The sequence below is a fragment of the Bos grunniens genome, chromosome X (genome assembly GCF_055505025.1).
Source record: "Bos grunniens cultivar Pamir isolate PY7600 chromosome X, Bosgru_T2T1.0, whole genome shotgun sequence".
Lineage (NCBI taxonomy): Eukaryota > Metazoa > Chordata > Mammalia > Artiodactyla > Bovidae > Bos > Bos grunniens.
The window spans coordinates 14,739,800-14,756,731 of record NC_141194.1 but is presented as its reverse complement, the minus strand read 5'-3'; the positions used below and the strand labels follow the sequence as shown (position 1 = coordinate 14,756,731).

The 16,932-nt window shown below is 42.4% G+C and overlaps 1 protein-coding gene across 18 annotated transcripts in view; it reads left to right on the top strand.

The window, feature by feature from the left end:
* The window catches only part of ADGRG2 (adhesion G protein-coupled receptor G2), a 127,335-nt gene that overhangs the window by 103,664 nt on the left and 6,739 nt on the right, over nt 1-16,932 (top strand). For all 18 annotated transcript variants that reach the window (XM_086388225.1, XM_086388217.1, XM_086388218.1 and 15 more), the window contains 11 exons: nt 1,385-1,556; nt 1,760-1,916; nt 3,057-3,200; nt 4,278-4,400; nt 5,027-5,072; nt 5,193-5,296; nt 6,054-6,175; nt 7,754-8,022; nt 10,993-11,092; nt 11,745-12,028; nt 16,532-16,633. In XM_086388225.1, the coding sequence (XP_086244351.1) occupies nt 1,385-1,556; nt 1,760-1,916; nt 3,057-3,200; nt 4,278-4,400; nt 5,027-5,072; nt 5,193-5,296; nt 6,054-6,175; nt 7,754-8,022; nt 10,993-11,092; nt 11,745-12,028; nt 16,532-16,633 (1,623 nt within the window). The remainder of the gene's footprint in view (nt 1-1,384; nt 1,557-1,759; nt 1,917-3,056; nt 3,201-4,277; nt 4,401-5,026; nt 5,073-5,192; nt 5,297-6,053; nt 6,176-7,753; nt 8,023-10,992; nt 11,093-11,744; nt 12,029-16,531; nt 16,634-16,932) is intronic.

Genomic DNA, 16,932 nt, shown 5'->3' with positions numbered 1-16,932 from the left:
CTGCCAAATTATGATGTCTGCAATGAGACCACATTAAGCCTTTCTTTTTGTGATGTCTGCTTGATTTTGAGAGCTTTCCTTTGGGCATTCGTAGAACACAGATACAGTTGAGATTGATTGTTTGGCCAAGATAAATAGCTCTGAGGCAAACACAGATCTCATTTTATCCAGATGAGTTATTTTACAGGTTTCTTTCTCCTGCAAAAGGTGGGTCACTGTTTTCAACATTCTGAAGAGACCAGTTTTGAACCATTAAAAGCAGGAACTCCATTTAGACAAAACAAAAGAAAAAAATTGATGTTCTTGAAATGGCACAGAATGCCAGAGCTGGCGATGAGCCAGAGGAGCCATGAGAAGGGGAAGACCATTCAGAAGACCTCAGGGCAGGTCTGCCTAGGCCCTCACAGGTGGTGGGATTTGGAATAAGCCTTTTAGCTCCTCCTGACTGAGCCTGGTCTACCTTAAGATGGAAATAACCACACTAACCACATAGGTTTGGAATAATGGTGAATATGAGAATGCCACAGAAACTGCACCAGGCTCCCGGACACAAAGTACGCTTGAGAGTGAAAGGATAAAGGGAAGAGGGAAGGAAGCAGAGAGAATTCTGCATAATCTCTGGAGTTTAAGTCCAGTGAATAAGATATAGCAGGTCTTCCTCTAGAATTTGGAGGGTGAAGCAAAGTGAAATTCTTGGAGACACGAGACTTGAGCTGTTGTGTTCTCGCCTCCTCTGCCTCAGGCAAGCCTGTCCAGGAGATCTGGAGCCTCTGCCAAATGGCTTGAGATTTTTTTTGAATTCCACAAGAGAGGAATGATGAAATATGATATGCCACCTCAATAGCATGTCTAGTATGCAGCTGTGCATAAACAGACAGAAACTTGGGGCATTTTTTAAGTCTTAAGTGAAAATAATGCAAAAGCAAATATTTAGTTTGCACATCATGTTTATAATAGTGTTTTATTGTGTGGATAAAGATTAGAAGGGAATATGCAAAATAAGAAATAGGATGTTAAGTGGTGGAATTTAGCAACTTCATTGTTAGGAGACATACAGATAGCCAGTAGACACTTGAAAAGATGCTCATCATTGCTAATTATTATGGAAATGCAAATCAAAACTATAGTGAGGTATCACCTCACACCAGTCAGAATGGCCATCATCAAAAAGTCTATAAATAATAAATTCTGGAGAGGATGTGGAGAAAAGGGAACCCTCCTACACTGTTGGTAAGAGCCTACTATAACATTTATGAACATGTTTTCCTTACCCTGGGGCAAATACCTAGGGTTGGGTTTTCGAGGTCACAGAGTCTATGTATGTTTCTTTATGAGTGATTTTTCCATTATGTTTTCATAAAGTGATTTGGTTCTCTTGTTACAGAAATTGTTCATACCAGCAGCATCAGTGTTTCTGATCTTGAGAACCAAGTGTCCCGGATGGAGCGGGCTCTGTCCTTAGGCAGCTTGGAGCCTAAACTCGCAGGACAAATGATAAACCAAGTCAGCCGACTCCTTCATTCTCCGCCCACCTTGCTGGCCCCTTTGGCCCAAAGGTATGACTTAGCACACTGATATGGTCATGAGAGGGGATCTTCTAATAATAATGATGCTTCTAGATGATTAATTATACCCAAGTATTTTTCTCCCACTTATGAGGTTAATAATGACTTGTTAAGTTTCTTTTCTGTATTCTGCTTACACTGGGGAAAACAATTCAGTCAGAGTGCTGAATTTGAACTGCTACTTCTCTTTACAGATTGCTAAAAGTAGTGGATGACATTGGCTTACAGCTGAATTTTTCAACCAAGACAATAAGTCTGACCTCCCCTTCTTTGGCTCTGGCTGTGATCAGAGTAAATGCCAGTAATTTTGACACAACTACTTTTGCTGCCCAAGACCCTGCGAATCTTCAGGTACATCCTAATTTATTGTAGGAAAGACCTTTTCTTTTATATGATTATAGTCCTCATGTACTTCATGATTAAGGCCATTACTATTTATACCATGGGTGATATTCAAAATATTTAGCATCTAGAACAATGAGGCATCACAGAATCAAAAGAAGGACATTGTGTAATATCATATAAGAAACGAATCGCCAGTCCAGGTTCAATGCAGGATACAGGATGCTTGGGGCTGGTGCACTTGGATGACCCAGAGGGATGGTACGGGGAGGGAGGTGGGAGGGGGGTTCAGGATGGGGAACATGTGTATACCCGTGGTGGATTCATGTTGATGTATGGCAAAACCAATACAATATTGTAAAATAATTAGCCTCCAATTAAAATAAATAAATTTAAATTAAAAAAAAAAAAGAAGGACATTGGCTGGAGCAAGATCTCAGAGGTCCTCATTGCATCCATTGTTAACCCTTTAGCAACTGGATTGTGGAAGTTTGGGGGGAAGTGGGGGAGGTGTCCAGTGGGTTCTAGGCAGTTGGGAGTGAGCAGGGACACCAAATGTGTCCCTACTTTTCAACCCATTTCAATATTTTAACCTATTGAAATAGTGGTGCTGAATATCAATCCTGCTTCTAGTGTTTTCTATCCACCTATTAGAGGGATGGGTAGGTGGGGCTGCTGAAAACATGTGAGTAAAACCAAGTCTTGTCTTTTAACTTCATTTTTGTAGTCTTCCCTTTACAAATTTTGTGCATGTGGTTCTACAGTGACTTTGCCCTAACAGGTCACTAAGTTGGTATGTTTGCTACTGTCGTCTCCCTGGGCTCCCTGTGCAGTTATCCTGAACTTTATCTTTTCCCCAAGCTTTACTGAGATATAATTGACATATAATATCCTGCACTTTCTGATTGTTTCTGCATTTCCTTTATCCATAAAATGTTTTCTTTCCTGATCCAAAGCCTCATCTCCCTATCACATCTCCCTACACAGCCTCTAATTCCATAGTAATCAGAGAAACCAGAACCAATTGTACGTAGAGACACCACAAATAAATGCCTTTACAGGACCCTCCATCTTAATTACTTGTTGTGTTTTCCCTGTCCTCATTATACGAGCCCCGGACATTTTTATAATCTTTTGCTTCATTTTCAGGTTTCTCTGGAAGCTCAGGCTCCTGAGAACAGTATTGGCGTTATTACTTTGCCTTCATCGTTGATGAGTCATTTACCAGCTGATGCTGTGGAGCTGGCTTCCAGGGTGCAGTTCAACTTTTTTGAAACTCCTGCCCTGTTTCAGGTAAAGTTGCCTCTAATTGCTCTTGGTTTAGATTCTGGGAGACTGGAGTTTTATTTCTTATAATCCTCCAATATTCTTAAGCTGGCATGCATGCCAAGTCCCTTCAGTTGTGTCTGACTCTGTGCAACTCTGTGGGCAGTAGCCTGCCAGGCTCCTCTGCCCATGGGATTCTCCAGGCAAGAATACTGGAGTGGGTTGCCATGCCCACCTCCAGGGGATCTTCCCGACCCAGGGATCGAACCTACATCTCTTATGTCTCCTGCATTGGCAGGCAGCTTCTTTATCACTAGTGCCACCTGGGAAGCCCATTCTTAAGTCTACTATAAGTCAGATGGATTGATGAAAAGCTGTAGTTTATTTTTAAACAGGACCTAATGATGCTGTTGAGGATAAATAACAATAACCAACACAAAGTATTTATCAATTGCTGTGCAGTATTATAAACACTTAGAAATGCTAACTCTAATCCTCTCAACAACTCCCTGAGGGAGAAACTATTAAACTATTAACCTCATTTTACAGATGAGGACATAGAGGCATAGAGAGGTTAGGTAACTTGCTTAGGAATACAGTTTAAATGGCTTAATGTTATTATGTTCCTTTAAGATTCATGAGGGTCTCGTGTCAGTCTATGAAATTTAATTCAGTTTTTAGAGCATACTATAGTGGAACAAGCTCTGCTTCTCATTACGGTCCTTGGGGAAGTCACTTTACTCCCTGTCCCTGAATTCCTGACCTAGGCAGTAAAATAAACAATGTTGACTAAATAGTCCTTAGGGTCCCTTCTGGGCTTACCTCGTAGCTCAGTCAGTAAAGAATCTGCCTGCAATGCAGGAGACCTGGGTTCGATTCCTGGGTTGGGAAGATCCCCTGGAGAAGGAAATGGCAACCCACTCCAGTATTCTTGCCTGGAGAATCCCATGGACGGAGGAGCCTGGCAGGCTACAGTTCATGGGGTCGCCAAGAGTCAGACACAATTTAGCGACTAAACTACTAACTAGGGTCCCTTCTAACTCTTAAATTGTCTGATAACATTTCATTTTCTCTTGCCATCTTGTTGATTCTTTGATGTGCTAGGACCCTGCCTTGGAGAACCTCTCTCTGATCAGCTATGTCATTTCCTCAAGCGTTGCGAACCTGACAGTCAAGAACTTGACAAGAAACGTGACGGTTACCTTAAAGCATATCGACCCGAGCCAGGTGAGAGGGGCCTGTCTGGTCTGTGTGCCTTGGCCAGAGACACCTCATGCAAACTCTCCCTGTGTGACTTAGCCTGAAAAAAGTCGGTCCAGCAGCACCTTAGACCCAGTTAGGGCTGTGTGTGAGACTAGAATCATGCTCATAGGGTTTGAGCGTGCCTAATAACTGCCTTCCTACTTTCTAGGAAGGAGCAGTGTAAAAAGCAAGCTCTTATTGCCAATTTTCAGTGCATTTAGATCTGCAGCTCCAGGTCTGATTCTCACCTCCAAAGAGAAAGCATCTTGCAAAGTCCAGTTCACTGAGCATCATCTATGACCTCGCTGCTCAGAGTATGGTTTGCAGACCTGCAGCTCCCCTGGGAGCTTGCTAGAATGCAGACTCTTGGGCCCACCCCAGACCCAGTGAATCAGAATGTGCCTTTTAACACAAGGCAATTGCGCCCGATGGCTGAGGTTAAAAAGTGCTGACCTATATGAGACTCACTGACTTCTAGAGACCTGTATAAAATAAGAACTCCCCTAAAATCTAGAATGAGATTCTGAAATGTTCAAATGTCATTTTTTTCTAATTGCTTTTCAGTTTTTTTCAGTTGGATAAATTATTGGTAATGTGTCCTTCTGTTACAGGATGACTTAACAGTGAGATGTGTATTTTGGGACTTGGGCAGAAATGGTAGGTTCCAGACGTAACTTTTTCAAAGTCTTGAGTGGGAAAGGGGAATGGGGAGGAAGGAGCAGTGATTGGTGCAGTGGCCTTTCTGCAGGGACAGACACTCTTTCCCATGCCCCCTAGGTGGCAGAGGAGGCTGGTCATCTGATGGCTGCTCTGTCAAAGACAGGAGGCTGAATGAGACCACCTGTACCTGCAGCCACCTTACAAGCTTCGGCGTTCTGCTGGTAACATCCCCACTTTGCCTGGCCTTAGATTCTGGGTCTGAGGGGTAGCTGGGCATTGTGCTATGAAGTCTATCTGGTGGATGACTTGATGGATCAGCAGATTTCATGATACTGTGACAAAGTTAAAGACCAATGAAATGACTCTTCTAATATGCATATATACTTGAAGAAAAATATTTGAACAAAGTATTTTTTCTTATTCTAATTTTACATTTAAGTTCTTTTTAAAATAGCTATAAGAGGGTTAGGGAATTCAGATTAAAATGGGTAATGAAAATGGTTTAGTTGGCAGTGTACTTTAAAATTTTTATAAAACATGACATAAATTCTCTTATTTAATCTACCCAACAATCCTACAATATAGGTAGAATGGGGTGTTTTTATTGTCATTTTAAAGACTCGTTTGTGAGGTAATTGTCCACAGTCGTAGACTAAGAAATATAAGAGCCAGAAGTCAAATTCACATCTTTAGGCTCTAGCCTGGGGCTTCTGCAGAGCACCATAATGTAGTGATCAAGTACATGGGCTTTGAAGTCAGCCAGACCTGGATCCTGGTTCCTCTACTTCGTAGCTTTGTGACCCTGAGCAAATTACTTAACCTCTCTGGGTCTCATTTTTTATTATCTCAACAGGATGATAATAATTGTGCCTACCTTGTAGGTTTGTTGAACAATCTTAGACTACCCAATAATGTAAATTATAACTGTGTCATTTATTTTAAAATATTTGGTCTTGAAAGCAATATTTTCTTTTCTAGGACTTGTCTCGAACATCCTTGCCACCAGCTCAGATGATGGCCCTAACATTTATTACCTATATTGGTTGTGGGCTTTCATCAATTTTTCTGTCAGTTACTCTTGTAACCTACATAGCCTTTGAGTGAGTATCCACAGCTAGAAACTGGATTATATGATGTAGTGGTCACCTCAGTGGCCAAAATGTATTAAATAAGTGCTCCTTGGCCTAGCTTACCCTGTCCACCCCTCTAGTGGGGCCATGTATATGTGAAATTTAATGGGACTTTGGTTTACATGCTTACTTACTTCCAGTAGTTTGTACACTCACTGAAGGCAGGAGTTGTGTCTTAATCATCCTTGTACCCTAAAATGATGCTTGGTACCTAGTTGACATTAAGTGAGAAATGAAAGATAGATGCAGACCTGGAAAAACAAGAGCTTACAATGTGAAACAGGCCATAGCTCCATATACAGCAGAAGAGCTGTGTTTAATATATTGTTTCTAAATTATACCAAGCAAACACAAAAGATTAAATACATTAATGGGTGTGGGGATGAAGAAGAATAAAGGATATCAAGCCTCCCTGAAAAATATAGATACAAATTGGGTGCAGCTTTGTAGGTCAAAGAAAGAATGACATTCCAGATGACAGCATCTCCTTGGCTTACCAGAATGGTCCCTTTGGTTACTTTGTTGGGGGGGTGGGCGGGATTCCAATAAATTCTGTCAGAAAAGAAGGAAATATAGGCACTTTTTTTACATTTGTGCTTAGTCATTCAGTCTTGTCTGACTCTTTGCAACCGCATGGACTGTAGCCCACCAGGCTCTTCTGTCCATGGGATTTTCCAGGCAAGAATACTGGAGTGGGTTGCCATTTCTTTCTCCAGGGGCTCTTCCCAACCCAGGAATCGAACCAGGTTCTCCTGCATTGCAGGCAGATTCTTTACCAGCTGAGCTACCATGGAACCACCTCCCCAACACTATTTTAAATGAAACAGTATATAAGTTCTGGGATTTAGATTTTTGGACACTAATCAGGAAATACACAAATTCACTTTTAGTGCCAAACTTAGGGTCCAGCTGTGAGTACAGATCTTCTAGTGGACCGTTAGAAGGATTAATGACACTAAATTACTATAAGGCCAGCCATTACTCAGAATGATCTCACCAGATCTAATTTCACACACGTAAACATGTACATGTCATCAATTAACTGTATTTTCCTCTGCCTGTTTCATTTAGCTATAGTTTGAACTCTTGTTTCCATGATCTCATTTTAACTAGTAACATAAAATAACAGGAGAATCTGGCTATGTTTTGAAGATCTGAATAGAGGAGCCTACTGTATGAGAAGCAGCGATGCTTCCAGGAGTTTGGGAGAAATGGGGGTAGGTGCTCATGAGACTCTACTATATACTATTTGAAAGGGTGGGTCAGTAGTCAGCATGTTAAAGATTCCATAGAAATATAAACATAAAATTTCCACATGGTTATCACAGATGATTCCGTTTAGATTTTTCCTTTGTTGCTATTGTTAGTTGTAATGCCTCCACCTACCCACCACACACACACATACAGACATGCACTCAAAGAGAAGAAATTTATGCATATAGACAGTCACCAAAGAATAAAAATAAATCACTTTGAACTCAGACATGCTAGCTCACATAAGCATCAGCAGACTGTGATGCTAATTCTTTTCTTGTCCTTTCCTTTTAGAAAGATCCGGAGGGATTACCCTTCCAAAATCCTCATCCAGCTGTGCGCAGCCCTGCTCCTGCTGAACCTGGTGTTCCTCTTGGACTCGTGGATTGCTTTGTATGACATAAGAGGCCTCTGCATCTCAGTGGCTGTATTTCTGCATTATTTTCTCTTGGTCTCATTCACATGGATGGGCTTGGAAGCATTCCATATGTACCTGGCCCTTGTCAAAGTGTTTAATACTTACATCCGAAAATACATCCTTAAATTCTGCATTTTTGGTTGGGGTATGTATTATTTTTGCTCACACATTGCCTGGGCTTTTCCTGCTTTTTCTCCAGTGTTTTGATTTTTAATCAAATAGAAACATTGATGAAGCAGGTCACACTTGGCAGGTTTCTAAAACAGCTTTGTTCTTCTTTTCATGTTTCATTGCCCAAAGAGGAGCCTCGTCAAGTCTATTTCTAGAACACCTGTATATTTATGCTGGATTGGTTATGACCGCAACACTCTGAGGTTAGGGCTATGAATCTTTTTTGTATCTCTAGTGACTAGAACTGGGGCTGGCACACAGAAGGTGCTCAGTCACTTGAAAATATTAGCTTGGTGATAATGAGGTCAGACTGTCAGTCCCTGAGCTCCCAACTAGCCTCACTCTGCTCTGTACCTCCCAGATTCACACACATGCACAGCCGTGTGCTCAGCAGGGCAGAGAGAGAACATACAGATAAAGTCTAATGTAACTTCATCACCATACCAGCCCAGTATTCCTGATTATGCCACCTGTTGATTGTTGGTCACTAAATCTTAGATGCCCCAAGATCTTGAAGAGTTCTTCATTCAACTCTCCACCAAATGTAGGAACCTCCTGGACTTGACTTAGTTTTGACTAGAGATAATTTGACCTCTGCTTGAATACTTCTATTATTGGGGAGCTCATTACTTTAATTACAAACAAGATTCTACTGAGTGCGTTTGAGAGATCTTTCAGGCTTTATTGAATACTTCATGAATTGGGCAGCATCCCGTCTAGCAGACAGAAAGGAGATTTGAGGAGCTGTACTAAGTGAAAGACTTTATAGGCAGAAGGAAGCAGGAACAAGGAAGTCAATCTGGGCAAAAAGTGGGTTGGTTATTGCAAGCTTACTTTCCTCTGAGGATTTCCAGGGTCTCTCAGACAGGTTACCTAACTAGTGATGATTGGGCAATTTCTGATTGATTGGTTTAAGATTTCATTTCTGGGAGAGCCAAAGCTGTGATGGAGTTAAGTCTCAGTTCGGTGAACTGTGGCTAGCATAAGCAACTCGATTTTGGACCTGTTGTCTTATTTTTAATACCTTACAAGACAGCCAGTGACCATTTTCTAAAGCTCTACAGTTCTGGTTTTCCATTAAGTTCACTTGGCTCTCTGGTAGCACTTACCCATCGATCTTGGTTTTGCTCTCTTAGGAAAAAAATAATAAGCTGACACTTCCGCTGAACAGTCCTTTAGATAATCAACAAGTAATATATAACATTATGTATAATACTTTATGTCTCGATGTATTTTCACACAAGTAACCCCATAAAAAATAAGCCAGGGGAATTCCCTGGCGGTCCAGTGGTTTGGACTCTACACTTCCAATGCCAGGAGGCCTGGGTTCAATCCCTGGTCAGGGAACTAGGATCCTGAAAGCCCCAAGGTACGGGCGGTTATTGCTAATACCAGGTGAAGACGTGATTTACCCTAATTCCCACAGCTCAAGAACAGCTGAGGCTGGCTTTCTCATCTCTTAGGCATGCCCTTCTACTGCATTAGAGCTGCCACTCCTCTCAGACTCCTCCATCTTCTTCAGGCTAAATATTCCTTCACATATTCCCTACACAACAGATTACCTCCCTTGTCATCCTGCCTGTTGTTATATCTTTGTGAAGGGTACAGAACAACCCCTTTCCACAAGATAAGTCACTTATTCCCAGAAAAATAAGTCACTGCTTCTGATCTTGGGCATGGATTTTGTCTTCTTTGTAGAATTCAGAAACATCAGGTTCCCTTGTCAAGGACAAGCTCCACACCCTCAATATTTTATTTTTAGGAAGGAGTCTCCCTTAGAAAGTCACCATATGTCAGTGTCTCCATAATGTCCAAATACAAAAGAATTTAATGAAATATCATGTTAGATGGTACCAGGTAGCTGTCTTTATTTACCAGAGCCTTGAGATTGGATGTCAGGCTGGTCTGTGTGCACAGAGTGTGAGATGTTGGAATGGGGTGGGGGATGATGAGGTGGAGGGCTGAGGACTTGGACTCCTCAGTCCAAGTCCGCTATAAGAAAGGAGGAGACTCCTCATTATGCTTCCTGTTAATGGAAGTGCCCTGGGCCCTTGAGAGAGCCAGTGGTGGCAATCAACACCCCCAAATAACTAGGGCAGGCTTCTCAGTCCATCAGCAGATTCCAGATAATCAGTTGAAGACATTGGGATTCATAACGGAAGGTTTTCCAGAAGTTGCTGCTGCTGCTAAGTCGCTTCAGTCGTGTCCAACTCTGTGCGACCCCATAGACGGAAGCCCACAAGGCTCCCCCGTCCCTGGGATTCTCCAGGCAAGAACACTGGAATGGGTTGCCATTTCCTTCTCCAATGCATGAAAGTGAAAAGTGAAAGGGAAGTCGCTCAGTCGTGTCCGACTCTTAGCGACCCCATGGACTACAGCCTACCAGGCTCCTCCATCCATGGGATTTTCTAGGCAAGAGTACTGGAGTGGGGTGCCATTGCCTTCTCCGTTCCAGAAGTTACTAAAAACCAAACTAGGTTAATTCTTTGGTTTACATTTTGGAGTTTGCCTGCCACCTGACCCTTAAAATTACATTCCAGGTGGGTAAGGGTAAGTGGGTTGCCATTTCCTTCTTACTCATATGCCATCCAGTTAGCAGGAGTGGAGGGGGTCTCTGGTCTGTGGTTGTTTAGGATCCAAGCTGCTAGAGACTCTGTCTCAGGACAGGGCTTCCAAGATTGCCCTCAACTGGGGAGAAAAGAGTAGAGAATCTCACAAGTGGTTTTATGGTCTAGGCCTAGAGGGTGAGCAGATCACTTATGTCCATAGTCCACTGGACAAGACCTAGTCAGGTGGCGACATACACCCACATGCCGGGAGGCAGAGAAACTGGGTGTGATGAATTGCTATGCTATTTCAGAAGAAAACAGAAAATCTCCACTCTTTTTTTCTCACCACCTTTAGTTATTAGAATTATGTGTGATCAGTGGTTCCTGTCTTCCAGGCATCCCAGCTGTGGTTGTGGCCATCGTCCTGATTATATCTCCAGATAACTATGGGCTTGGATCCTATGGGAAATTCCCCAACGGGTCACCTGATGACTTGTGAGTACAAAGCACGACACGAAATTTTAAGTGAATTGGAAAGCAGAATTCTCCAAAAAATGGAGGATCTAATCAGCATATCAGGTGGCTCTCATCCTAATAAAATCCAGTAATATTTACAGCAGACTTTGCAATTATATATGTAAAGAGATCAGCTAGTTAGAAAAGTCATGCTGCTGCTGCTGCTACTGCTGCTAAGTTGCTTCAGTCGTGTCCGACTCGGTGCAACCCCATAGACAGCAGCCCACCAGGCTTCCCCGTCCTACTACTACTTAAGTATTTAAAAATTGAATTATATTTCAAAATACTTTTATAAGCCTCTGATAAAAATAAAATACAAGCTATACTATATTAGTAAAGATTCATGGAATAGACTTACTAGGATTGAAAGAGGATAAAATCTTTTAGTGTTTTCAAATAATATTTTTAAAATACTTTCAATCACCAGATTTCCTGAAATAAACTCTCTTGGATTTCTTCCCTTAGAGCTGTTAAATGGCTATGGAGGTCAGAGGTTTTATCCTTTTTTAAATTTTGTGCTTATAGGATAATGTTTCAGTAAAACAATATAGGTTCATTGTTACCATTTTCAACCATATTTCAGCAAGAAAAAACCAAAACATGTTTTCCCTGTTTTTCCCCCCAATTCCAGTTGCTGGATCAACAGCAATGCTGTATTCTATATCACGGTTGTGGGGTATTTCTGTGTGATATTTTTGCTGAACGTCAGCATGTTCATTGTGGTCCTGGTTCAGCTCTGTCGAATTAAAAGGAAGAAGCAACTGGGAGCCCAGAGAAAAACTAGTATTCAAGACCTCAGGAGCGTCGCTGGCCTTACATTTTTACTAGGAATTACTTGGGGCTTTGCCTTCTTTGCCTGGGGACCAGTTAATGTCACCTTCATGTATCTCTTTGCCATCTTCAATACCTTACAAGGTAAGCTCTACAGCAAAAAATAAACACTGGATGACTCATTCGAACTGAAAAATATTGCAAGTAAAAGTTAGAGTGTCTGCAAAGTAGCTTAAGATACAGGGAGGGGATATATGTATTTGTAGGGCTTCCCTGATGGCTCAGATGGTAAAGAATCTGCCTGCAATGTGAGAGACCCAGGTTCGATCCCTGGGTCGGGAAGACCCCTTGGAGGAGGAAATGGCAACCCACTCCAGTATTCTTGCCTGGAGAATCCATGGACAGAGGAGCTTGGAGGGCTCACAGTCCATAGGATCGCAAAGAGTTGGATACAACTGAGTGACTAATCCTTTCCCTATATGAAATTAAAAGGCACTTACTCCTTGGAAGGAAAGTTATGACCAACCTAGGTAGCATATTCAAAAGCAGAGACATTACTTTGCCAACAAAGGTTCGTCTAGTCAAGGCTATGGTTTTTCCTGTGGTCATGTATGGATGTGAGAGTTGAATTGTGAAGAAGGCTGAGTGCCGAAGAATTGATGCTTTTGAACTGTGGTGTTGGAGAAGACTCTTGAGAGTCCCTTGGACTGCAAGGAGATCCAACCAGTCCATTCTGAAGGAGATCAGCCCTGGGATTTCTTTGGAAGGAATGATGCTAAAGCTGAAACTCCAGTACTTTGGCCACCTCATGCGAAGAGCTGACTCACTGGAAAAGACTCTGATGCTGGGAGGGATTGGGGGCAGGAGGAGAAGGGGACGACAGAGGATGAGATGGCTGGATGGCATCACTGACTTGATGGACGTGAGTCTGAGTGAACTCCAGGAGTTGTTGATGGACAGGGAGGCCTGGTGTGCTGCGATTCATGGGGTCGCAAAGAGTCGGACATGACTAAGCGACTGATCTTATCTCATCTGATGTGATACATGGACTTCTCAGGTGACTCAGTGGTAAAGAATCTGCCTGCCAAGGGTTCGATCTCTAGGTCGGGAAAATCCCCTGGAAGAGGAAATGGCAACCCACTTCAGTGTCTTGCCTGGAGAATTCCATGGACAGAGGAGCCTGGCGGGCTACAGTCCATGGGGTCACAAACAGTCAGACACTACTTAGTGACTAAACAGCAGCAGCATATATCTTCATCTGGCTGATTCACATTGTTGTACAGCAGAAACTAACATGATATTGTAAAGCATTTATACTCCAATAAAAAAAATCAAGTAAAATAAAAAACAGATTTATCTTTTAGAAAGGGTGCTCTGAGATCCTTGGAAGAAAGGCCAAATTCACTAAATTCAAGAAGTGGTCCCTTTCCCTCCTTACCATCACTGCCTCCTGGGAGGGAACAAGGATATCAAGGGGAACCTACCAGTAACTGTTTCTGGGAGAGTCAATCACTCTTCCTTCACCTGGTTCCTTATCTTTTTTTTTTTTTGTTTAATTTTGCTACTGAAGTATAATAGACCATGCATACAGAAAAGTACGCATACCATAAATGTCCCCGTGAGATCTCACCAGTCTGAGCTCCTCTGCCTGCATTTGATTTGAGGACAGTGATAAGCGAGAAGTCAGTGGCAGCAGCCTGGCCCAGTGGCTAATCCCTGTGCAGTTCTCTGTCTAGACATACAGCGGACAAGCCAGACTCTGTGGCCCTTGACCTTGGAGCTGCCCACTTAATGAAGCCTAGCTGCAGTCATTTGGGAACGCTTCTCCTCTGTATTCTTTACAAAAGCAAATTACTCATTCTTTTGTTGATGCTTTTGTCCTACTCTTTGCGACCCCGTGGACTATAGCCCGCCAGTCTCCTCTGTCCTGGGATTTTCCAGGCAAGAATACTAGAGTGGGTTGCCATTTCCTTTTCCAGGAGATCTTTCCGACCCAGGGATCAAACCCATGTCTCCTGCATCGTAGGCAGATTCTTTACCACTGAGCTACCAGGGAACCACACTCATTCTTTTAGATCAGCTTTATAAAAGAGTTGTCAGCCGTGACTAATACTTAATAAACGCACCTTGACATCAAAAGCCAAGCAAACTAATAGGTTTGCATAGATGAGATGGTTGGATGCCATCACTGACTTGGTGGACATGAATTTGAGCAAGCTCCAGGAGTTGGTGATGGACAGGGAAGCCTGGCGTGCTGCAGTCCATGGGGTTGCAAAGAGTCGGACATGACTGAGTGAACTGAACTGATAATAAGCATTCTTATCCCTTGGTTGTCTTTTATTCCAAATCTTCTGTTGGGAAGCCTTTTAACTGCATTTTCATCAGCTTGTTTTCATCTTTTCCTGGTGGCTTTTAGCTCCCATAGCATCCTCCTGTAGTTCTATCTAGGCAGTAGTTCATTAACTTGAGATAGAATTCAAGTGCCTAATTTGGCTTATTTTATTTGGAGGAAGCCAGTCAATGTGCTTGTTGGCTACATGCCATGTCTTCGTTTTTACCTACAGTGTACAGTTTCTGAACTTGTATATCCAGGTGTTGTGTTACTTATTGTAGAAAAGTTTTATTTGCCAACAATGGCATGCTAAGAGACACTTAATTTTAACGAGAAAAAATATATGCCCAAATCATACTGATCATAAACCTGAAAGCATGGTACCTACCCTCACATACTTATGGTAGAAATGAGCCTGCCCCTTTCTTATTTCCCCAGAATGACTTCTCATTAGAATACAAATGGACAGAAGGAACATATTGTTTCATTTGTAAAAGGGAACTAAACCGTAATTCACAGGACTTTGGGGTTGAGTAAAGGAAAGATGTGTACAGGTTCTGATTTGGGCCACGAGTACCCCCATTTTAGTCTCTCATCTGTGCTGCTTCTCCCCTAATGCAACCAAGTATAGCTGCCCAGGTTGGCAGGTGGACAAAGATATGCATTATTTGAGATGTCAGTCTTTAGAATGGGCACGTGCATCTGACTAAAAGCAAACCTGGTATTTAAAAATGAAGGTTTTCTAAGTAGATAGATTGGGGTTTGGGGCAAAGGAGGATTCAGAATTTGTCCATTCATCCAGCTAATATTTATTTGCTTTCAAAGCCTTGAGGAGTGGTAGCAAGTGGGCTGCATGGGGAGCCCTGTACCTGCCTGTGATGGGGACGGGGAGGCAGAGCCTGAGGGCCTCTTGAGGTCTGTAGTGGCTTGGGAGGAAGAGGGGAGGGCCCAGGGAAGGGATGTGGCTGTGGACCCGAGAGGTGAGCTGAGGGATAAGAGACAAAGGAGGAGACAACATTGACAGAACTTGGAAATCGATGACACATATGGAGGGATGGGGAGGTGGGAGCCATGGACGGAAGTAAAAAAAGCACAGTGTGAGAGCTGTGAGCTCCCATTTTCTTTGGGGGCTACAGCTTGGGAGATGGCCACTCAGGTGGCTCTGAAGAACTGATCAGAAGAGGTACGGCGAGGGAGGTAGACATACATACAATCAACCACACATCTTGGCAGAAGGTTACTGCTTGTCATAAGGCCCAGATATCTTAGTGATTTTAGTGCTTTTCTAAGTGTGGGAAAATGCAAGAAACTACCTCATAACATTTTCTCCTGAAAATACCTAATTATCTGAAGGCCTATTCTACCAGTTTTCCCACAGCATAGGGCACCTCATTCCCGATCTCCAGCCTGAAATCCTTTCAGGGTGTGTGGAAGGTCAGGGACTGCAGTGGCTCATGACTCAATCCTTGTAGAGCTACATGGCCAGAGACATTCTTTAGCTGGCTGATCCTAGGTCTGAGCTGGTCTCCTGGGTGGATGGCTTGTACTTCACAACAAAGATTGTTGTCGTTGTTCAGTCATTAAGTCGTGTCTGATTATTTGCAGCCCCATGGACTGCAGCATGCCAAGCTTCTGTGTCCTTCAGCATCTCCTGGAGTTTGCACAAACTCATCTCTATTGAATCAGTGATGCCATCCAACCATCTCATCCTCTGTTGTCCCCTTCTCTTGCCTTCAGTCTTTCCCAGCATCAGGGTCTTTTCCAATGAAAGGGTTCTTCATATCAGGTGGCCAAAGTATTGAAGCTTCAGCTTCAGCATCAGTCTTCCAATCAGTATACAGGTTGATATCCTTTAAGATTGACTGATTTGATCTCCTTGCTGTCCAAGGGACTGTGAAGAGTATTCTCCTGCACCACAATTCGAAAGCATCAATTCTTTGGTGCTCACCCTTCTTTATGGTACAACTCTTACATCTGTACATGACTACTGGAAAAAAACATAGGTTTGACTATATGGACCTTTGTTGGCAAAGATAGGGAAGGCTAAAGACAGGATGTAAGAGACCAGACAGGTAAATTTTGGAAATATGGAATGATAATTCTTTTTATAAATATATTTTTTAAATCTTACAAAGATAGTTCTCCCAGGATGCCTTTTGATAGCAAACTTTCCCAGGACTTTGGGCTTTATTTTCAATCTGCAAAATTTCATTTTTCCTATAGCTGCCAAAGATTTTATCATTGTGTGAAGTAAGCTCATGACATTCAGGTCTCAGTTTGGAATTCATTGTGTTGTGTTTTCCCCCACCCTATAGGATTTTTCATATTCGTCTTTTACTGTGTAGCAAAAGAGAATGTCAGAAAGCAGTGGAGGCGATATCTGTGTTGTGGAAAGTTACGACTGGCGGAAAATTCTGGTAAAGATTTACCTTTTTATCCTTTTCTTAAATCTTGAGGAAGAGATTGCATAAGTTAAGATCCAAAGCAATTAATGCCAGAGGAATATCGGATCTAGAAATGAATGAATGGAACCTGCTCAACAGAAAATATCCAGTGTGAACATTATGGAAAAAAAACCTAGTGAATTTAAAAAAAATTAGTCATACTGGGAACTTAGTGAGCAATATAATTAATGGCCTGGCTGCTTCTGCAATGAAGCAGCAGTGAAATGTTTAGAATTCATTTCCCTTTGAGCACACGTTTTCCATTTGTCCAG